Source organism: Phocoena phocoena, chromosome 15, assembly GCF_963924675.1.
Source record: "Phocoena phocoena chromosome 15, mPhoPho1.1, whole genome shotgun sequence".
Taxonomy (NCBI): Eukaryota; Metazoa; Chordata; class Mammalia; order Artiodactyla; family Phocoenidae; genus Phocoena; species Phocoena phocoena.
In genome coordinates, this window is record NC_089233.1 from 25,314,465 (window position 1) to 25,337,838 (window position 23,374).

A 23,374-nucleotide genomic window follows, 5' to 3' on the forward strand; every position below is an offset into this window, starting at 1 on the left:
TGGGCGGAGAGGATGAGGAAGGAGAGGTGGAGTTATTCAATCTTCATCTCAACATTTATAAAGTTAAAAACTGCTCTTTTGGGCATTCCCTGGAGGTCCAGTGGTTAGGACTCCACACTTTCACTGCTGAGGGCCAGGGTTCAATCCCTGGTCGGGGAACTAAGAACTCACAAGCCATGCAGCGCAACCAAAAAAAAAAAAACAACTGTTTTTTTCTTTTCCTTTTATTCGAGAAAACAGATGTTATTAACTAAACCAACTGTGGTAATCGTTTCACAATATATGTAAATGAAACCATCAATGCTGTTATACCTTAAACTTAATCAGTGATGTATGTCGATTATTTCTCAATAAAACTGAAGGAAAAGAACAAAGCAAACTGTCAGCTACATAACTGAAGGTGAATTCATTCCCTTTATACCCAATTGTACCCAAATGGAGTCCTACCCCTAAGACCATAAGAAATGACGGCCCAGAGGGGAGAGACTAATCCTCACTCTGGCTAGTAAAAATCCCAGCCCCTGCGAGAAAATGCACCCTCCAGATGCAGTAAGGCTGGATCAGCAACATGAACACTTCAGCTTCTAATATGCACAATCCAGGAGCCTCCTTAAGTTCGTCTCCCTAGCTCTCCTCCCTCTTCTGGATCCAGATACAGATGTTCAGATAATCAGAAGTCACATTGGGCAGACACTGGCTCCTGTCACCAGCACAGATAAGAAATTACATCAGTTTGGGAGCTGGTTTCTGGAAGTCCCTATCTGACATGAGAGGCCTCATGTGATAACAGACAATTAGAGTTCTGAAGCAGTCAAGAACTGAGAATTAAAGAAAGAAGGAAAGGGACTTCCCTGGTGGCACAGTGGTTAAGAATCCACCTGCCAATGCAGGGGACACGGGTTCGAGCCCGGGTCTAGGAAGATCCCACATGCTGTGGAGCAACTAAGCCCACACATCACAACTGCTGAGCCTGTGCTCTAGAGCCCTCGAGCCACAACTACTGAGCCCACGTGCCGCAACTACTGAAGCCTGCGCACCTTAGAGCCCGTGCTCCACAACAGGAGAAGCCACTGCAATCAGAAGCCCACTACGAAGAGTAGCCTCCGCTCGCCGCAACTAGAGAAAGCCCATGCACAGCAATGAAGACTCAACGCAGCCAAAAATAAATTAATAAAATAAGAAAGAAGGAAAAAAAAAAAAAAGGAGGCCGCTGGACAAGGATCCAGGCAGCGTTCCATTCAACCAAAACCAAGCAGAACTTCTCGAGGTGGAAAAGACAGGGCTGCTGGCTGGGGGCTTCCCGGCCTCTGAGACTGAAATGGAGTAACTCCTGTCCCAGGAGGAAGGAGGATTATTAACTGATCCCCCATTTGGTTAGAAACAAGAATAATTCAGGGCTTCCCCGGTGGCGCAGTGGTTGAGAGTCCGCCTGCCGATGCAGGGGACACGGGTTCGTGCCCCGGTCCAGGAAGATCCCACATGCCGCGGAGCGGCTGGGCCTGTGAGCCATGGCCACTGAGCCTGCACGTCCGGAGCCTGTGCTCCGCAACGGGAGAGGCCACAACAGTGAGAGGTCTGTGTACCGTTAAAAAAAAAAAAAAAAAAAAAAAGAAACAAGAATAATTCAGACAGGCCCTGGCTGAAGGCGGAGGAAGAGGAGCAGGGAGGTTCATGCAGAGAGCTGCATTCTTTGGCATCTCTACCTGGTGCAGGTAATTTGGCCTGAAACTATGAGCTTTAAACTAACTTGGTACACAGCCCCCAGGCACTGGTTCCCTGAGAACTGGTCACCCGTGACCAGAAGGCACTCTGAGGACCTTTGTCTGGGCCCTCAGCATTCTGGCCTTTCTGTCAGAAACTCTCTGGGTCCTCACCCACCTTTTCTGGTTTTGATTCTACTTTTAGTTCAGTTTTCTGCCAGTTACTCCAGCAGTAAGGGACGCGTAAGCAGCAGTGTAGCTCAAACCAGGGGTTCTGAAACCTGGCCCCATCACCAGCATCCATGGTGCCTGGGGGTTTGTTAAAAACAGAAAGGCTTAGGCCCCACCCAAACCGACTGACTCAGAAGCTCTGGGGGTGGGACCCAGCAATGATCTGTGTTTTAACAAGCCCCCCAGGTGATGCTGATGCAGGCTCAGATGTGAAGGGCTCTCCTGGTGGAAGGGCTCCCAGTCCAGCCCTGTGAACTCAGGCGACACTACACCACCCTGAACCTCGGTGTCCTCATCTGTAAAATGCGGGGAGACTCACAGTTCCGCCTCAAAGTTGGGTTGCCGTGAGGATTAAATAAGTTAATTTTATTTATTAACACAAGGCTGCGATTGTTATTATTGGTTGGAACCACCTAAACGTCGGACAGTAAGAAATCCGTTGGTACAGCATGTTACACTGGTGTCCTTTGTTGGCTCTGCCGCTTCTCAGCTGTGTAAAGCTCCTCTGGGCGCAGGACCACAATTTCTTCTACTGCAGCACACACGATGTGTGCTTTGCCCATGAACTTGTCCGATTTCTCTTCCTGGTTTTTGATGCTCTGCTACACACAGGGTCACTGTTCAGGCCAGCCTTCCTCTCAACCTGCCTGGACTCTGGCAATGGCTTTCCTAAAGTGTCACCAGCCTCATGCATCCTCCTTTCAGCAAGAGACCCAACCAAGCAGAAGTCCACACAGTACCCAAACACCCACAAGTTCCATCATACCGCTGGACCTCTGGACATGCTGCTTCCACCACCAGGAGCACCTTCCCATCCACCCTCCAGCCTTCAACCTTACGGGAGGGGATGGAGGCATCCCCTCGTCCAGATGCTGGCTCTGGCCCCCAAGGCTGAGTGCAGGACTGCTCCTCGGGCACCCACAGCCCCCAGCACTCCCCTGTCTTGGAACCCCACTGTCCATCCCGCAGCAGCAGCTTATTTGCCCGCCACCTCCTCCATCTTTCCTAAGGGGCGGTCAATGTCGGTTCGTTTCTAGGTACTCCGAGCCCAGCGGAGCCCCCGGCACAACACCGGGTCACGAAATGGCTGAAAGCGTAACGGAGAAAGGAATTAAAAATGGAGTTTTCGATGCTCTCATTAACAGTCTAGGCCCAGCAGTTGCCTCTGGGCTGCAAGAGGTAGAGACTGACCATGAAGGGGCAGGAGGGGACTTTCTGGGATCCTGGGAATGTTCTGTATCTCAATAGGGGTTTGAGTTACTCATTTGTCAGAACCCATCAAATGGTAACTTAAGATTCAGGAATGTCACTATGTAAATTTACTTTAAAAAAAAAAAACAAACAAAAAACGAATCATAAAGAGATATTGAGCTCTGGCTAATGATTTGCACAGTTAAGTGTGTGAATGAAGGATACTAATGTATTTCAAGGTCACTTTTAAATACCAAAAATCTTAGCCGGCTGGCTGACTAGATAGATTTGTGATAAAGCAAATTTAGCAGAATGTTAACTTGTAAAATATAGTTGGTGGGTAGATGGGGAGTACTCGCTGTGTCTTTCAACTTTTCTGTAGATTTGAAATGTTCACAGTAAAATAGGAACAGGATTAAAAATACCTCTTACACCAAATGAGCTGAGCAACTTTTAAGAATTTGCTAAACCAGTGCTTTCCAACCATGAACCTCCCAGGGATCTTGTGAAAATGAGACCCTGACTCAACAGGACTTGGCAGGCCTGAAACTCTGCATTTCTAATGAGCACCTGAGGGATGCTGATGCTGCCGGTCTGAGGACCCCACTTTGAGAACTGAGGGTCTACTATCTGCCACATTTGCCCCTGATGCCCCCAACTGCCAATGGCAACCCCCTCCCTGCAACCTAAGCAGTAGCCTCAGGGCCAGCAAGATCAAAGCACTGGAGGCTGGGGACAGGTGACAGCCTCAGAGAGCCTGTGAGGCCTACTCAGCCAGGCCCCACCTGATGCACAGAGGGGAGCAGCCCTGCCAGGAAGCAGGGCCAGGACACAGCTCTGAGTCACACGTCAGGCACGGGGCCAGCTGGGGAGGATGACAGCTTGGTGACTCAGCAGGGGGGAGAAGGTCAGCACTGCCGGCCCCCATGCTGGCCCCGCCTGACCCTGGGCTTGGCTGACTGCTCTGAGGACAGGTGACATGTGACTGCTGCTCTGAGGGTGGGACAGCGACAGGGACTGGACTCACCCCATCTTCCAGGCTCCACTGTGATGTGAGCCCTGAGGGTGACGGGGAGACAGCAGAGGTGACACCTAGCAGTGTCCTCCTCCCCAGATCACGGGCCTCAGTTCCGGGGCAGGGAGGCGGGTGCAGCCAGCATTAAATCGAGCCGCAACCCATTTTCCAGAACAGGACACTGAGGTCTTGAAAGGAGGAGTGATTTGCCCAAAGTCAGATCCAAAAGTCACATAACCTGATTCCCAGCCTTCATCCCAACTGTAGTCACACAGTCTGCTACCTGCTTAACAGGACGATAGCTTCCCGGGGGCATGCAGTAGATGGTACTTTCCAACGTTGGCCAGGAATCACCTGCCATCTCACATGCTCTTCTTACAATGAGACCTGGCCGCTCCCCCATCTAGAGGTGGGGGGCCTGCGTGCACCCACCCCTTGCACCCAGAAGACCTGCGTGGTTCCCTCAATCAGAAGAGGGTGGCAGGAGTGACTCTATGTGACTCCGGGACTGGGTCCTAAAAGGTGACACAGCTTCCACCTCGTGCGCGCTCACTCTTAGAGACCAGCCGTCAGGCTGTGAGGAAGCCCAGGCAGCTCGGGGAGACCAGGTGGGGCTGTCAACCCTGGCTGAGGCTCCAGCCAGAGGCCAACGCGCTAACCACCCGACACATGAGCAAGGACCCTGAGTGAAAACCACCCAGCTGAGCCCAGCCAACGTCCGGGCCTGTGAAACATAACAAAGTACTGTTGCTGTTTTATGTCACTAAATTCAGGGTGGTTTGTTACGGAGTAACAGATAAGCGTAGCAGGGCATGGACCACACTTTTTCACATATTGCTCTGTCCCCAGAATGAAGCGCAGTATAAAAACGGTGCTTAATAAATATCTATTGGCAGAATAAATGGGACGCAGGTGAAATTAAAGCCCAGGGTCTGCCTGACTCCAAAATGAGGCTCTCCTTCCATTACCATGTTGCCTCCACCATCAGATTCAGGCTGTAAGTCAAGACAACCTCTTTGAGCCTCGAGTCCCACAAGAGAAAAGGAACAGCTGGGAGAAGAGTCAGGGTACCCGGGCAGAGAAGGCCCCACACCCCAGAACTGCAGAAAGCACAATGGGAGGAGGAAGGCAGCTCTTTGAGACACCCCGAGGCACACACACCCAGGAGAGAAGAGACAGGAATTCTATCCAGATCCCAGAGGGGACCAGAAATCAGAAATTCCCCATAAAGCATCAGGGACCGTCCAGTGGGAGAGGCTGCTTCTCAGGCCCCACAGGGAGCCTGAAGAGTCAGGAGATCCCCACGTGGGCCTGTCTGCCTCCCCTGGGCTCGGGTTACCCCCAGAGCACCCCAGGGTCTGCAGTCACTCAGGGGGGGTATGACTTGTTCACTGCGATCCCCTTCTCCACAGAACAGCCTGACACCTAATGTTTCTGATGGGGACACTCCACTGTCACACACCCACACCCGTGCACACAAACACCTATGAAGAGCAGACATGAGGGCTGGAGACATCTTAGCTCCTCCTCTGTGCCAGCTGGGGGCTGGATCCCCTGGGTGCTCACGCATGGCTGCTGCCCTTGTGAACTTTATACACATGCAAAACACACTCACATGAACACACAAAAACACACACATGCACACACTCATACACATCTACATGCAAAACATGTAAACATACGTGCATGCACGTACACACACCACACGCACACACACCTGTGTGCACAAACACACATATATACACACATTCACAGACACACATACACACTTTTCTAACTTCTCCAACCCAGCTCCTCCCAGAGCAGGGAGATGAGAAAATGGGGCCTCTCCGAACACACTCTAGGGCACGGGTTTCTGAAGCTTACACTGGGAGCATCCGTCACCTCCTCCAGGCTGATGCCCCACAGATCCTTTCATCACCCACAAAAGCAGCCTCAGCCTTGTGCTGAGGTTCAGGCCAAACCCAGCAGAACCACAGCTGAAAACTGCTCCCACTGCAATTTCATCCGTTAGCAGCTGACTAACCATGAACAAAGCATCAAATGAATGCTCCAAAGGCTTCCCATCCCTCTCAGAATAAAATCCAAACAGCCCGCCCGGCCCATAGGTGACTGTCCCAGCTCTGAGAGGCCATCCCTCAGCCCCCTCCTGCCTCTCTCTTCTCCAGCCACACTAGCCTTTCCTGCTGTTCCGGCGACATTCACGGCAGCTCTGCCCCAGGGCCTTTGCACTTGCCACCCCTCTGCCTGGAACCTCTTTCCCTGGGTATCTGCTTGCCTGGCTCCCTCACTCCTTCAGGTCTCTGTTCCAATGAGGTTTCCTGGAGCGGGGGGCGCAGGCTTCCCTGATGGCTTTTATCAAAACCACACACGACCCCAAACCATCATCTCTACCTCCTTTCCCTGCTTTCTCCTTCCCAGCCTTTACCACCACCTGACTGACAGGATATGTACTTGGCTCCTAGGTTACTGTTTGTGCCCCTGCCCATGAAAACATAAACCTCAAGCGGCAATAACTCTGCTTTATTCACTGCTACAGCCTTGTGTCCAGATTGGGGCCTGGCACTCGGCACTAGACAGAAGGAGGGAGGGAAGAAAGGGGAGGAATGAGGAAGGCAAAGAGGATGGGCGGAGGCAGAGAGGGAGAAAGAAGACAGGCAAGGGTGATAAATAACCGTGTTCACTTTCCTGCTACTAGCAGAAGGGCGGCCATCCCCACCCGGCCCACTCAGATCCTTCTACACAAGCAGGATTTCCCTCAAGCGGACGCAAGAGACCCAGGGTCTCAAACTCAAACCCCCCAGGGGCCAGGCACGTACATAGGTGAGGGAAGCAAGACTGTCTAATGAAGCAGGGAGTGGTGAGGACTGCGGAAGGAAACCAGGGCAATGCTCCTCAATCTGGCCAACCGCTGCCATGTGGGATAACAGCCCTACTGCTGCCAGAACTTCTCATTTTTCTAGAAAATCTGGACAGTTTGAACTTATATGAAATTTCCTGATTTTTAAAAGTTCACTCGCACTGTCTAAAACCACTACGCCAACCAAACAAGACAACGGGCTGGAAGACACAGCAGTTAGCAACTGTGAATCAGGTTCCCTCCTTAAATCCCCCAAGCCACGCGTACGGCTCAGTTTTTCCAACGGTAAAGTGGAGAGGGTAATGTTACGTATCGCCAGGTGTTCAGGGAAGACAGAAGGAGCTCCTAGATGTACGACACTGGCTCAAATCAACGTTAGCTGGCACTGTGCATTCTCTCTTGCACACGCACATGCACACACACGTGTCTCTGTGCTCATCTGTGATCACACTTACGGGATCGTGGATGGTTTCGGAGAACAGGGGTGAGCGGTCTGAGAAGCAGGACAACACAAGCTGGATCAGCACGAGGGAGAAGTAAATGTAGAAAGTGACATCGCGAAAGATGTCGACTTGGGCATCCTGCACGAGAGGGAGGGAAGGAGGAAGAAAAGATCACTTTCTGGAAGCAACCTGCGGAGGCCGGGGGAGCAGACAGCAGGAGGCCCACTCTCTCAGCCTGCAGGCCTGACGGCAAGCTTTCCCACCCTGACCCTACCCCCTGCAAGATAACAGAAGACAAGCAGTGACGTCACAGCGTGGTCCACACTGCCTGGTCCAGGCAGCCGACACGGGGGAGGAGCCCCAGGCTTGGGAGTAGCACAGAGCTACCTTCAAGGCCTGACTCTGCTCATTCTGGCCATGGGACTTAACCTCTCTGTGCCTCAGTTTCCCCATCTACAGACAGACCAGTGGTTCTCAAGTGGGCGTGATTTTGCCTCCCGGGGAACATCTGGTAGTGTCTAGAGACTCTTCTGTTCAGGAGTGGGAGGCTACTGGCACTGCCCCGAACATCCGACAAGCACAGGACAGTCCCACAAAACAAAGATGTCTTGGGCCCCAAATGTCAATGAGTGCTGAAGCTGAGAGACCCTGTCAGGGTAATTGTGAGAAGTCAGTAGGATTATTCACGGAAACGACTCAGTCCCCGGCCTGGCACTTTGTAAACACCAACTCAATAAATGTCAGCTGCCATCACTATTAAAGACTGCCTGAAATGTACACTGCAGGTGCTCAATAAACATTCAGTTACTCTTCCTTCCTTTGCTTGATGCCAGTTCCTGATTAGCCTGAAGGTGACAGGGAAACACGTGACAGTCTGAAAGAGCACACTCTTCTGAATCCCTAGGAGCAGCAGATGGCAGCCAATGAGAGCCACTTCCCAGCCAGAGCAGCACCAAGGCAAAGTGGGGACGAGTCTAGGGTCCCCAAGCCACCACCCTGCAAACATTGCTCCCTGCTCCGCTCTGTTCCAGACAATAGACACTGAGAGCCAACCTGCCTGGCTGTTACCGCTGACAGAGGCTCAAAGGGTGGTGTGCATCTGCCCGTAGCTCCTGCCCGAGAGCTACACAGACACATGGGGCCCTGAGGAAATAAGGTTCTAGAACAAAGGTTGCACAGGCGAGGGAAATCCTCAGGAAAGAAGCTGGGCCCATGCAGTAGCCATCCCCTGGTTCCCATGGAAACGCATGGTTTCCACAAAAGCCAGAAGGAACAAGCATCTTCCAGGAGATGCTGACGGAAGACGCAAAACGAGGCCACCACTTACCTCTTTTAAGGCAGTCATGATTTTGGATCTCAGGATGGCCAGGGCACACAGTAGGGCTATAAGCCAGAAAGTGAGCATGATCCCTGAGGACTGAACTCCCCTCCTTCTCTCGATCTGAATTAAAAAGGTAGCAAGCAGCTGGAAGAGAAAAGCATACAACAGGAGTTGTCAGGAGAAGGCCAGGCTCCCAAGGCTCCCATAGTCCAGAGCCTGGCAGATGCAAGGCCTGGAGGAGGGCTGCTGTCGGGCGTGGGAAGCACTGGGAACAGCCTGGGAAGGACCTGGCTCCAGTCCCAGCTCTGCTCTCGCCTTGCTGGGTGACCCTGGACAAGTCACCGAACCTCTCTGAGCCTCTGCTACCTTGTCTGCAAAATGGGGATGACAACAGTATCCAACTCGAGAGCTGTGGGAACCTAACAGACCAGGTACAGACCCAGGACAGGATGGAAAAGTCAGGGGAAAGCTCAGTTTATGACAGAGATCGGTACACTTTTTCTTAAACGACCGGAGAGTAAATATTTTAGGCTTTGTGGGCCATGGAATTTCTTTCACAACTACTCAAGTCTGCACTGCAGTGTGAAAGCAGCCTTACACGATACATGAAAGAGTGGACACGGCTGTGTGCCACTAAAACTTTATTTACAAAAACAGGTGGCAGGCCGACCCTCGATTTAGATCAGGAAATCCAGCCCTGATGCTGACTGGTTCTTGTGCGTCGGGCAGCAGTGGTAACTGCTCCCCTTTATTGAGCTTCTCTTATCTCCGCCACACAGGAGGCATTCACACGCACCGACTCGGTGCAGCCTGTTTTCAACTGTTTTCAACCCCAGTTTGCAGATCAGGAAACTTACTTAACCTGCTACTGTCACACGCCTGTCTTCAGGAAACTTCATTAGAACAACTGTGGTGGGCGGATTGGGATTTTATTTCATTCCTGATATCCAGAGCTATGACTTTCATTTTACATGTGACTTAGAGATCAGGAAGAGAAAATAAACAATGAAACTGTGTTTCCTTGAAAGAAGGAAATGCCACGGCCATTCCCCAGACAGGCGGCCCTCTGGAGGCAGACCCCAACGCCAGTCACAGTCACGAACCTGACTCTCGTGGAGCTACGGGCACCCAGGGCACCTCCCCTCAGCCCCCAGCTGCTTGAGCCAGAGACACGTCTGTCTGTCCTCATCTGTCCTCCTCGGTCCCCCATCTCCCTCACACCCTGCATCTATCCATCAGCAACTCACACTGGCTCTGCCACCAAGGCCCGCCCTCAGCTTACCTGCTGCTCACCCTGGTCTCAGCCTCCATCCCCTTATGCCAGATGACCCCCTACTGGCCTCCCAGCTTCCACTCCTGCACCACAATCCATTCTCCACTTGGAGGCCACGGTCAACTCTTAAATATGCACAGCCTGGCGTGCCCTTGCTCAGAACCTTTGCCTTTAGGACTGCGGGGTTTAACCTGGGGTCCAAGGACAGGCTCTGGATAGAACCCAGGGGTCCATGAACTTAGATGGGAAACAATTACAGTTTCACTTTCCCTTATTAGCACCACCAATGACACGTGAAAGCAACACACCACAACAGCATCAGCAGTGCCTGGGGCTCTGTCATCATATCTGAAAATAGATAGCTGAAGGGACTTCCCTGGCGGTCCAGTGGTTAAGACTCTGTGCTTCCACTGCAGGGGGCATGGGTTCGATCTCCAGCTGGGGAACTAAGATTCTACATGCTGCACGGCGGCGGCCAAAAAAAAAAGGTACCTGAAGATGTCTCTATCATGTATGGTCAATCGCTATTTGGAAATTAAGGAGGCGTCAGTCACAGCTGCTGGTAGGTCTTGATTTGAAATGCATTCATAAAGAAGCACATATATTTTTATTTTGCATTTTAAGCTTTTCATAACTGTGATTAAAGATAACTGGTTTCCCAGCCCAAATGTACTGCACCCAAAGAATGGATAAACAGTGCGTGTGGAATCCATACAATCAAACATGCTGAGTGACTTTAAAAAAAAAAAAAGATCTTTGGAACCGCAGGGCCTGAGAAGTCAGACTCAAACTGCTCCAGACTTCATGGTTCCATTCACATGACATTCTGGAAAAGGAAAAGCAATAGGGGCAGAAAACACAGCAGCAGTAGCCGGGCGGGGGGCGGGGTAAAGAGGTGGAGAGAAGGGCTGGGGCGGCACCAGGGAACTTTTGGGGGTGATGGAGCTGTTCCGTATCTTGATTGTGGACATGGTACTCACCTGACCATATCTGTTTATCAAAACTCATGAATTGTTCAAGGAAAAAAGTGAATTTTACCCTATGTAAATTAAACCTCAAGTAAAAATATAAATGTACATCACAAAATCTTCATATGTATACATATGTGTGTATGACTGGTTTCCTTTGTAAGCCTATGTGTTCTATGATTATTCTGAGGAGACCAGATTGGCAAAGAAGAAAGGGGTCCATGGCACAAAAAAGGTTTAGAACCCACCTTCAGGAATGAAAAACAAGACAAAACCCACTAAGCCTGAAGCTCGAGGTCCTTCGGGGTCAGCCCTCTGCCCTTCCTGCTCCCCTGCTCTCCCCTCCTTACTGTCTCTGCCCCAGCCACACAGGCCAACTCTCACTCTCTCTCTCCAACCCCAGGACTTCTGCACATGCTGTCTTCTCTAACTGGATCATCCTCTACCCCAGCCCCTTCAACTTTTTAACATCCTGCTCATCCTTTAGGCCTCAGCCCCATTATCCCTTCCTCCCTACCCACCCCCCCACCAAGACCACATCAAATTCACCTAACACAGCTGTATTTCTGGATTTCTACTGTGAGATCATTTCATTTCTAAACGCCAGCCACTACTTTTGGTCTCCACAGTGCCAGCCCCTACTTACCATGGTGATGCCCAAGAGGGTTGGGCCGACCAGAAACACTGGGGCCAGGAGCTTGCCCAAACTTCTTTCCCAGAAAGAGTAGAAGAGGTCTGCCCAGCAGACAATCCATAGCAAAAATCCCAAGGCCTGGAAGAGAAGTACATACACATCTTACAACGGACAGCGACGGAACTTCCCCCAGCACCTGTGCAAAAATCTCAGCCTTGGGGGCACCAGCCACCCCCTAAACCATCAGCTGTGGTCTTCAGATACAGCAGGTATCCTCTGGAACACAGACAAGCCCTAGGTAGGGTGAGCCAGCACCTGGGCCGTCCCACACTGGTCTGTATCTCTCCTGCACCACAGGCACAACTCTGTGTGGTCACTATTCTCCCCAGCACCTGAAAACGCAAGCCTGGCTTATCGACATCTGTAACCCCAGCAGCCTGCACAGGGCGCCTCTCACGATGACCATTCATCCAACCAAAATTTACTGGGGTCCTACTGTGGGCCACATACCTGCCAAGGTGCCAAGAATACAACAGAATAAAACAGACAGAAGTCACTGCCTTCATGGGGCTGCGATTCCAGTGGAAGGAAACAGGCAAGAAACAAACTGAAAAATACATCCTAATAATGCCAGCAAGAAGTAATATAAGGAGAAATAAAACAGATGAGATAGGGTGGTCAGAGAAGGCCTCTCCCATCAGGTGACATCTGGGTAAAGAGCCAACAGTGACTATTGGAGGGAAAGAACAATTCAGGCAGAGGGCAAGTGCAAAGGTCCTGCGGTAGGAATGTGTTCAGTAAGGTTGCGGCTGCTGTGGCATGAGCCGTGGGTGTGGCAGGAGATGGCTGAAGAGGAGTCTGGAGCCAGACCAAGCGGGGCCACTGTGAGGACGTCCAGGTTTTACTCCCTATAATGAGAAGCCACTAGAGGTTTTCTGAGCAAGGCACGGATAAAATCTGATTTACATTTTAAAGGGAGATGTTGTTCCCCAAGAGAAGTACAAAGCGCTTCCAGAAGTCTAAGAGGAAGACAGCAGGTCCAGCTGAGGATAGGGGAGCAGACAGCATGTTGAGATAGGCTTGGATTGTGGTCTGAACGAGACAGGTTTGGACGGCGGTATTATAGGCAAGGGGACAGCTTCAGTAAAATCACTCAAGTTTTCCTGTTTGCCAAGGGCTTATGAAAATAACTTTTGGGAAATGTGGCTTAAAAAAGGACTGAGACACATGCTAAGTCAAGAGGAGAAAGTGGAATGAGGAGCAGGTATATACATGCCCTTCACGTGTCTCCCCCAGAAAGCTCATCCTTCTGAGGGGAAAACCAGCACCTGCACAGCAGAGAAACCAGACACGCTGACCAGAGGAACAAAATTAGGCCGATCACCGAGGGGCAGACGGACACCATGCGGCCTTAGATGTAACCAGAGAAGGACCCCACATCCCTTTTGTAGTTTTCCAGCCAGACAGGCATTACCTGAATCTAATCATGAGGGAACATCGTCCCAATGCCCAAGTTGAGGAACTGACTCTAAACCAACTGGCCCACGCGCTCCAAATATGCCAATGTCATAAAACACAAAGAAAGGTGAAAAGTTCTTCCAAAACTACAGAAAAATAAAGAGTGTGACTAGATGCAACGCATGACCTTGAAGTGGGGGGAGGGGGAGGGGGTGCTAGAAAGGACAGTATTGGGACAAGTGACAAAACTGGAATATACACAGTAGGTTTTTTTTTTTAAGTATTGCGTCCATGTTAAATTTCCTGAATTTAATGTACTATTGTTATATAAGAGAATATCCCTGTTTTGAGAAAAGATACACTGAAGAATCACAGGTAAAGGGGTGTGGTGGATGCTAGCTTTTCCCAAATGATTCAGAAAAACCTACATAATACGTGTATATGGAGAGAGCAAAAGAGAAGGATGAGGTTAAAATGTTAAATGTGGCAAAATGTTAAAAATCGGTGACTATGAGTAACGGGTATACAGGGCTGGGGGAGTGCTTAGTATCATCCTTGCAACTTTTCTATAGTTTGAAACTATTTCAAGATAAAAACTTTTTTTAAATTAAAAAGACATCCTTGGGACTTCCCTGGTGGTCCAGTGATAAAGAATCCGCCTTACAATGCAGAGGATGTGGGTTCGATCCCTGGTTAGGGAACTAAGATCCCACATGCCACGGGGCAATTAAGCCCATGCGCCACAACTAGAGCCCATGTGCCGCAAACTACAGAGCCCACGCACCCTGGAACCTGCACACCACAACTACGGAGCCCGTGCACCCTGGAGCCCGCGCACCACAACAAAGAGCCCGCATGCCTCAACGAAGATCCTGCGTGCCGCAACTAAGACCTGACACAGCCAAAAGTAAATAAAATAAATAAATAATAAATCTTAAAAAAAAAAAAAAGACATCCTTGGTCAGGGAGGAAGACCTCCGGATAATCTCATGAGATAGATCCTATCACCCCCACTATAATCATGGGGGAACTGAGGCTCAGGGAAGTTAAGATATTTGCTCAAAGAAAAAACTTTCTTTCCATTTCTTTGATTTTGTTCCTATACGAGATGGTGGATGTTCACAAAACTTGCTGTGATAATCATTTCACGATGTAAGTCAAATTATTATGCTGTACACTTAAACGTACACAGTGCTGCATGTCTATTCTATCTCAATAAAACTGGAAGGAAAAAAGAAATTTGCTCAAAGCCACACAGCTAGTAAGTGGCAGAGCCGATATCTGAACCCACGTCTGAACTCAGTGCCCCAGTCTTTACCCACCACATTATTATTCTGTCTCCCAGTGAAAGGAACTCAGGGCCAATTAAGCAGAAGGAACATGTCAGTTTTCACAACCACCATTCCCCACCCCAGCACACACACACCCACAACACACACATCATGATAAACTCCCACGTGACTTACAGTTTTGGCTTTGTTGAAATGTGTCATCTGAATGTAGCCCCGGTCATGGCGGGAGAGATAGAGGAAGTAGAAGGGGAAGCAGGCCCAAAGGTAAGAGCAAGGCACCCACACGAGGACGGTGTTCTGAAAGCACTTGGTGAAGTCGGGGCTGCTGGTGTTCCACGTGACATTCCACTCCTGAGGACACAAACAGGCACAGGTCAACAGGACGTCCCCAAGAGCTTGGACAAGGGGCCCACGAAGAGTTCAAAACTAGCTGGCATGGGGTTTAAGAACAACGAGGCCCTACCAGGCAGAACAGGCAAACCGGAAAGATTAGTAGCCAGAGAGACTACAAACAAGGAACGACGAACAAACGTATATCTCATCTCACCTAACGGACAAGTTCTGGGACCTGTGGTAAGTTCCATTATTGTACAAAAGATGGAGACTGCCATTTAACGGAATCCTAAAGGGTATTCTGTAAACGGACACGTCGTTTAGTCATATAGATCATTCCTACTTCACAATCTTGGGAATTAAGAGCTTTCTATTCTTCTTCTTCATTATCCTCACCGTGACCCCTGTATCACTGCCATCAATGTCATCAGCATCACCGCTATCGTGATCGCTTTCGTCAGCACCATCAGCATGGCCATCACGGCCACCTTCAGCAGCAGCGGTAGCAGCAGCGGTAGCAGCATGGATAACATCCAAATTGCAGTTCTATGTTCTAGGCCCTATTCTAAGTCCTTTATACGTATTACCTCCTTTAATTCTATAATTACTTTAGCATTCCTTTTTCAGGAGGGAAAACTAAGGCACAGAGAGGTTCAGTGATTTGCCCAGTATCTCACAGTTGGTAAGATCTGGAGCCAAACTCAAACTCAGGGAATTCAGCTCTGGAGTTCCTGCATTTAACCACTAAGCTATCCAGCCTCAGAAACAAATTTGTTTTAATTACTTTTAATTTTTTAACAAGCCACCTGTACTTCATTAGAGACACGCCAAATAGATAAGTAGATAGATACATACATAAATAGACCAGGTATATCTGTATCTGCCCAAGAATAAACTTCGGACTTCTGTAATGGAAAATTTAATTCAAGTCCTGATCTGACCACTGAACCATTATACAACTTTGGGAAAAGTTATTACCCTATCTTGGGGTCTCAATTTCCTATCTCTACCATAATTAGGTGGGATGAAATTAGAGGTCTGAAACAGGTGGCTCCCAGGCTGATATGGCTTGCAGATTGTTTGCTGTTACTGTTGTTGGTGTTTTAAGCATGCTTTTTTTTAAAAAAAATCTTATGTTAGCTGCCAACATTTAAAAATCAGGAAATTTCATGTAAAACTTGGATTTCCAGTGTCTCTTTTAAAAAATCAGAAAATCTGGCGGCACTGGGCCCATATTCCCACCTTACAACCATTGGGAGGAGCTAGAAGTAGCCAGCCTTTGGATAAGGTCCATGCGGTCCAGCTGGCCAGTCCCCATGCAGCCCCCTTCCCCTAGCACTCTCTCCCCACTACTGGATGATGTGCTCTCCAGACACCTCCAGACAGCTCCGGTTCCAACAGCCTTCCCACAATCAGATAAGTGAGACCACCAAGGAACTCCAAGGAACCTGGATTCTTACAACTCCACGCAAGTTTTAAAGCCACATCAAAGAACGTTACAGAAGAGAAAATTATGGGAACAAGCAGACCATTTCACTTAAAGATACATTTGATGATCAATCAAAATATATGTTCTGAGTTTTTCAAAAGAGTTGTGCATGACACTGTGAGTATACTTAACGCTACTGAAGTGTACACTTAAAAATGGTTAAGATGGTTAAAAAAAAGGATTTGACTTGAAAAAGAGGGAGAGACAAAGACCTAGGTATTAAGTACCCAAACTGGTTCTTCAGAGGTTTAATTATTCTGTGATATAAATGGTTATTTTTCCCGAACAAAGAACAAGGAATCATTGAAAAGTAAACTTTAAAAGGTCAACATACACCAAGGGATTTAGCCAGGAAACTTCTAGACACAAAGAAACCCTTAAAAGGACAAAGGTCATGCCTCTGGACTTGGGCACTGGAAGACAGCCTTGCAAATAAGAATGAGCATGGAGAGGAGTAGTTTATATCAAAGACTATTTTAATTGGTTTCACTTATAATTCTTAAGGTGATGGTGAAAATGGGGATTAAACTGTTGGTGGTTATTATATACAAAGCAGTCTCTGGGCAGTTGCCAGAAAAAGCTCATTCCAAAGGTATCTGCCTTTCTAGTAAGAAAAGAATGCTGGGACCTAATATACACAGTTAGGTATACAGGAAGCTCGGTTCCTATGTGAATCAATTCAATAATCTGATCCTTACCCCAATTATTCCTTGCCTGGACTCCTGCAGTAGTTTTCTAGCCATTCCCTGCTTCCAGCCCCTCTGGGCCCCACTTAGTCCTCCCCACTACAGCCAAATTTATCTTATTTATCTATGCATCCACACGTGCATCAGATATGAACTCAGCCATGAACCCATCCATCCACCCACCCACCCATCCATCCATCCATCCATGCATCAACTCATCCATCCATCTACCATCTATCCATCCACCCACCCCCACTACCCGTACACCCATCCATCCATCCACCCACCTACCCACCCACTGACTCATCCATCCATCCATCCACCCACTTACCCACCCACTGACTCATCCATCCATCCACCCAACTACCCATCCACTGACTCATCCATCCATCCATCCACCCACCCATCCACCGAGGCATTCATCCATCCATCCACCCACCCATCCACCGAGGCATTCATCCATGTCTCTCTTTGTATTAATTTACTTTTAATGGGTAATACATTTACTTTACGTGCTAAAATTTTCCCAAACTACACAAAATGGTACACTGTGAAAAATGAATCCTCCTTCCTGAACTCACAGCACTCCCCTCCTAAACCACAGGCAAAACTACCATGGCTAACACCTTGTATATTCTTCCAAATATAGCTTACCTACTTTGCTTCCCCAAAAGGTACCATAATACATACCAGTTCCATGCCTTGCTTTTTTTTAGTTAACATTAGAAACTGATCTCTATCAGTGCCACAGATCTACTTTATTCTTGATAGCTTAATTTTATTTCTTTTGAAAAAAGGGTAGAAGTGACAAGCCACCTTCCATTCCTGGTCCTTAACCTCCCAGTTCCTCTCTCTAGAGGTGACAGTATCGGTTTCTTGTGTATCCTTCCAGAAAATATTTTATGCATCTATAACAAAAATAAATACGTATTTTCTGTTATCAAGTGGAGAGAAACATACTCCACACATCCTGCGCTGTACCTTCCTTTCATCTCTTGATAACACATCTGAAAGATCATCCTGCTCTGCACACTTCCTCTTTCTTTGCTCCAGCTGCTTTGTATTCCATTGTATGGATGGACTTGACCTTATATCATCAGCCTCCTGCTGACTGGGCACTGGGCTGCTCTTACAAACAATGAAGCCGTGAATAAATAACCTAATAAGTGCCTCATTGCACACAAAGCAAGCATGTTTGTAAGATAACTTTCTAGAAGTAGACCTGCTGGATCAAAAGGTATATGCCTTTAAAATTTATACAGACACTGCCTCCAACGGGTACCATCAGTTTATACTGCACCTAACAAGGTACAAGGGTAACTACTTCCCATACCACAGTATATTAAAAGCTTTTGATCTCTGCCAATCTGATAGTGGAACATATCTCCCTGTAGCTTAACTTCCTTTTCTCTTTACGATGAGTGAAACTGAAAGTCCTGTCATTTTTTGCGTTTAAAAGCAGTCAGGTTCTCCTCCTTAGGGGAAAAGTTATAGGCTTAAATACTTGTGATATTAAGTGGGACAGATCTGATCACCCTCGCCTGCCAATAGTGGCCCTGACCACAACTGTTGCTATTGGGTAACAACCTCCAATAGCTCCGGATCACCTTTCAGAGCCGATCCTTGCTGCGGTTCATGAGGCCTTCCACATTCAAGCCCCATCTGTTTCTTCTACAATTTCTCCCGCCCTGTTCCCCAATGTGTCAACTCCACTATTCACTCAAAGGAGGATTTATCAAGCCTGTGTCAGGCACTGCTCAAGGCACTGGAGATTCAAGAAGGGCATGGTCCCTGCCTTTAAGGCATTCCCCAATTGCTAGTCAAATGAATGGTTCTTTGGGAATGTCTTGCTAGAAGCTCTTCTTGCACTGTCTTTCCACAGTAACAAACTCCTATTCATCCTTCAAAACCCAACTCAGATACCTCCTTTAAGAAGCCTTCTTCTTCACTCCCCAAACCATCAGGACACCCCCTGTACATTGCAATGATTTTCTCACGTGTCTGTCAATACCTCTGTCCTGCAAGGACCACGCAAGGACCTCAGTGCCAGGACTGTGTGGTATTTACTTTTGACTCATCTACTCCTCACCCAGCAGGTACCCAAAGGTTACTGAGTAAACAAATGGCCCAAACCATGTCTCCCCTCCCCAGCATTATTTCCTACTTTTTAAAAAATAATTTTAAAAATTAATTTATTTTTTTATTATTTATTTATTTATTTTTGGCTGCATTGGGTCTTTGTTGCTGTGCACGGGCTTTCTCTAGTTGCGGTGAGCAGGGGCTACTCTTTGTTGCGGTGCACAGGCTTCTCATTGCAGTGGCTTCCCTTGTTGCGGAGCACAGGCTCTAGGCACGTGGGCTCAGTAGTTGTGGCACACGGGCTCAGTAGTTGTGGCTCGCGGGCTCTAGAGTGCAGGCTCAGTAGTTGTGGCACATGGGCTTAGCTGCTCTGCGGCATGTGGCATCTTCCCAGGCCAGGGCTCGAGCTCGCGTCCGCTGCATTGGCAGGCAGATTCTTAACCACCGCGTCACCAGTCCCCCTACTTTGTTATTTAAAAAACAATCCAATTGGGAGATTGGGATTGACATATATACACTAAGACGTATAAAACAGATAACTAATAAGAACCTACTGTATAAAAAAAATAAATAAAATAAAATTCAAAAAAAACAAAACCAAACAATCCATCAAGGTAGAACCTGGCTATGACCCTGGCTTTCTGGTCTGATGGATGTGGATTAAAATTCAGGCCCTGACCTCATGTGAACCTGGGCAGGTCACTTAACTTCTCCAAGCCTCAATCTCCTTAGCAGTGTGGTCAGGAAAACACACAGGCCTGGAAAAAGAATCAAATGGGCCCATCCTCTGCACCAGCTGGCACGGTCTAGAGTTGGTAAGTGATAGCTATTAGCTGCAGACACCAATAATTAATAATAATCTCCACCACTAACCGCAGCACCGCCCAGAGTCAGGAAGCTTAAGGGACAAAGAAAAGTTCAAGTTAGGAAGTGAGCAAGAGGAGACTGGGGAGCATCTAAGGACACGGAACTCCGGGGAAGGAGAGGTCGGAGAAATGCTTAGCAAAGGAAGGGGTTTATTCTTCAGACAGCAGCTTCCTGTTAAAGCCAGGTGGCCAGCCCTGACAGAGAGGGCAGAGACGGGAGGGAGGCGGAAGAACAGGGGGGCATGAAAAGAGGAAATCCGATTGTGACCGTGAACTTGCACCATCCCTGCTGCCACTACCGCCTGCCAATAGTGGTCCTGACCACAACACTGTCACAGCAGTGACGTAACAGGGTCAAAGGCCTGCATGTCCCTCACTTGCCAGGAATTTGATGAATCCTCTGTGCAATCCCCTTGAGAACCCCTGAAGACAGGCAGTGGGGCCCCCTCTATTTGGGGTTTCTGGGGGAAACAGGGAATGCCGAAAGCCACTCTTAAGGAAAAACGACTCACTGAGACTGCCCCGACCCCAGAGACGACAGCTAACCCCAGTCTTCCTCCTCAGGGGCTCTACCTCCAAACGCAGGGAGCTTCGGAAATCAAGCTGGTCGGACCACCGTTTCCTGCTTCTGCTAATGGAGTGTCCATCAGCCCAACTACTGGGAAACAAAATTCAGCTCCAGGAGTCTGGAAAACAGTCACCAGCGCTGGCCCAGGCTCTGCACTTCCGGGAACCCAGCCCATGGAAATCTTAGAGAAAGGGCATCCCCTGATCCCCCCAGTTGAGGCTTTTCTTCTCAGGACACCTTCGTCATCCATTTATGTCCCTCTCCCTCCAGTGCTGACATTCGAGGATCTGGGGAACAAGTCCAAGTCTGCTTGGCCCACAAGCTTTGGAAGTTCATCCAATTCCTACTGCGTGGTGTCAGGTCGCACCCTTCTCTCTCAGAGGAATAATGACAACCAGCACATTCTGAGCACGGATGGGCCAGGCACATCACTCAGCCCTCAGAAGAGGCACTGCTGTTATCCCCATTTCACAGCACCAGGAGATAAGGCATCTTCCCAAAGGCCATGCTGCAGTGCGTTTATGTTGTCCCCGCCCCACACACATTTTCCCTTCTCTGGCAACAGCCGCTGGCTCTTGTTCGTAAGCAAATCCTCTCGTCAGCCACATGCTTGGGGCAAAGCTCCAGGGGTAGGTCCTCTTTAGTATCAGCCAGTCAGCAGAGTCCTTTACCCACGTGCTAGTGATTAGCTCCAGAATGGGCACTTGATCCCAGTCAATCCAATCACTACAAGGACACATACTCTCTTGTCCCCAGTGACACAGAGTGAGGATGTGGGGTTGACAAGTGTCTCAGCCATTTATAAGGGAAGCACCAAGAGTTGGGAGTGGAGAGGAAGGGGTGGCACCACCAGGGCAAGTGTGAGAATGAAGCTGACATCGTGAAAGGCAGAGATGAAAGAAACTGATGCTTGGTGTTTTGTGGGCTGCTGGATCAAGCTTCACCTGCAGCCCACCCTCCCACTGGACTTTTCCAATAAATTCACTTTTACACAAGTTTGAAATAAATTTGCTCTCACTTACAATACAAAGCACCCTAGTAATACAAGTTCTGATCCACTACATCAACTTTTTATACAACAACATGATTCAGAACTTGACACGAGTGAATTTAGGGATACAACATTACTAGAAGCATACTGCTGGATAGGTCACTGTTCTTCTCTGAGGCTCAAAAAGCCCACTGTCAAAATGGAGCGACTACCTTCTCCTCCACAGGAGATCCTAAAAGCCCTAATAAATGTTGATTATGACTATTATTTATAACTGCCTCAGTTGACTTTTTGGAACCCACTTCTCTTCCTATTCTCTTTCCCAATCACTCCTCCTCCCCTCCCCAAAAGACTATCTGTCCCCTTGTCCCTTTTCTTACAGGTCCAATTTCCTTCTCTGTTCGCTGTGTGACCTTAGACAAGTTATTTAACCTCTTCGAGCCTTACCTATGACTAACGGCTAAGAATACCTATCTCCTAAAGCTATTCTGCAGTTTAAATAAAATTACATACATACAGCTCAGTGTCATATCTTAACACTCAATAAAGGACTATTGTCACTAATCTTAAGTCTTACATCAGTAATAAAAATAAATGAAGTTTATAGCATTATACTCTTAATACGACAATCTTATATTGTTATCAATAATAACAACACCTAGCTTTAACTGAGCACTAACTGTATGTCAGGAATTGCTTCCATGCACTTTATGTGAATTAACTCAATCTTCATGATCACCCAGAAAGGAGGTTCTGTTTTGATCCCTATTTGGTAGATGAGGAAATTGAGACACAGAGAAGTCAAATAATTTGCCTAAGATCACACAGCCTGTAAGGGATGAGGCTGGGGCTCAAACCTAGGAAGCCTGACTACTGAGCCACCCCACCCCTGACGCCAACTCCTAGTGCTGGGCAATATAAGAATTCTAACAGAGCTTTCTGGAGCACATGCCTTCACCCACAGGGAATCTGGGCCAAGAGGAAGATGTGAATCCCCAAAACACCACCAAATTCAGAACCAATTACCTGTATTAGTTTCCTACAGCTGCTGTTACAAATTACCATAGATTTCGTGGTTTAAAATGACACAGACTTTTTCTTATCATATAGTTTCAGAGGTCAGAAATCTGAAATGGGTCTGCCTGGGCTAAAATCAAGGTGCTTGCAGGGCTGCAATCCTTCTGGAGAGGAGCACCCAGGTACCAGGTGTCCCCTAGGCCAGAGCCTAAGGTCTCTGCAGGGCTGCCCCTACAGCCCCAACCTGCCGACACAGCTTCACTTGGCTGGGGCCTGTGGAGACAATGGAAACGGTCCTGCCTGGACCCAGCTGGCCGACCTCGGGACAGGAGGGAAGCTGCAGAGAGGAGGAGGGGGGAGGTGATTATGAACTTGAACTGCCGCTCAGCATCACCAGCATCCGTGAGCAGAGTTGCTCCGACACTGTTGAGTAATGAGGGCCTACTAGTACCAGGCTGTTCCCCCGGGGCCTGAACGTCACTTTTCGCATTCAACTGTCTCAATAACTTACAACCATCAGGTTTCTAAGGCTCAGTGGACAATTTTTTTTAATCAATTTATTTATTTGTTTGTTTGTTTGTTTTTGGCTACACTGGGTCTTCGTTGCTGCACACGGGCTTTCTCTAGTTGCAGCGAGCAGGGGCTACTCTTCCTTGCGGTGCACAGGCTTCTCTACGGTGGCTTCTCTTGTTGCGGAGCACGGGCTCTAGGCGCACGGGCTTCAGTAGTTGTGGCTCACGGGCTCAGTAGTTGTGGCTCGCGGGCTCTAGAGCTCAGGCTCAGTAGTTGTGGCGCACGGGCTTAGTTGCTCCGCGGCATGTGGGATTTTCCCGGACCAGGGCTCGAACCATGTCCCCTGCATTGGCAGGCGGATTCTTAACCACTGCGTCACCAGGGAAGTTCAATGGACAACTATTACTCATGAGATTCCTATGTGCCAATACCATTCGGAGGTAAAT

The 23,374-nt window shown here is 48.6% G+C and overlaps 1 protein-coding gene across 1 annotated transcript in view; it reads right to left on the reverse strand.

Annotated features, from left to right (window-relative positions):
• Positions 1-14,731, reverse strand: part of ABCC1 (ATP binding cassette subfamily C member 1 (ABCC1 blood group)) — a 91,725-nt gene extending 76,994 nt beyond the window's left edge. Inside the window, exons 1-4 of the mRNA XM_065892768.1 lie at positions 14,561-14,731; positions 11,649-11,774; positions 8,768-8,905; positions 7,453-7,578 (exon numbers count right to left, since the gene is read on the reverse strand). Coding sequence (XP_065748840.1) covers positions 7,453-7,578; positions 8,768-8,905; positions 11,649-11,774; positions 14,561-14,587 — 417 coding nt within the window. The 5' untranslated portion in view covers positions 14,588-14,731. The remainder of the gene's footprint in view (positions 1-7,452; positions 7,579-8,767; positions 8,906-11,648; positions 11,775-14,560) is intronic.
• Between the last annotated feature and the right edge of the window lie 8,643 nt (positions 14,732-23,374).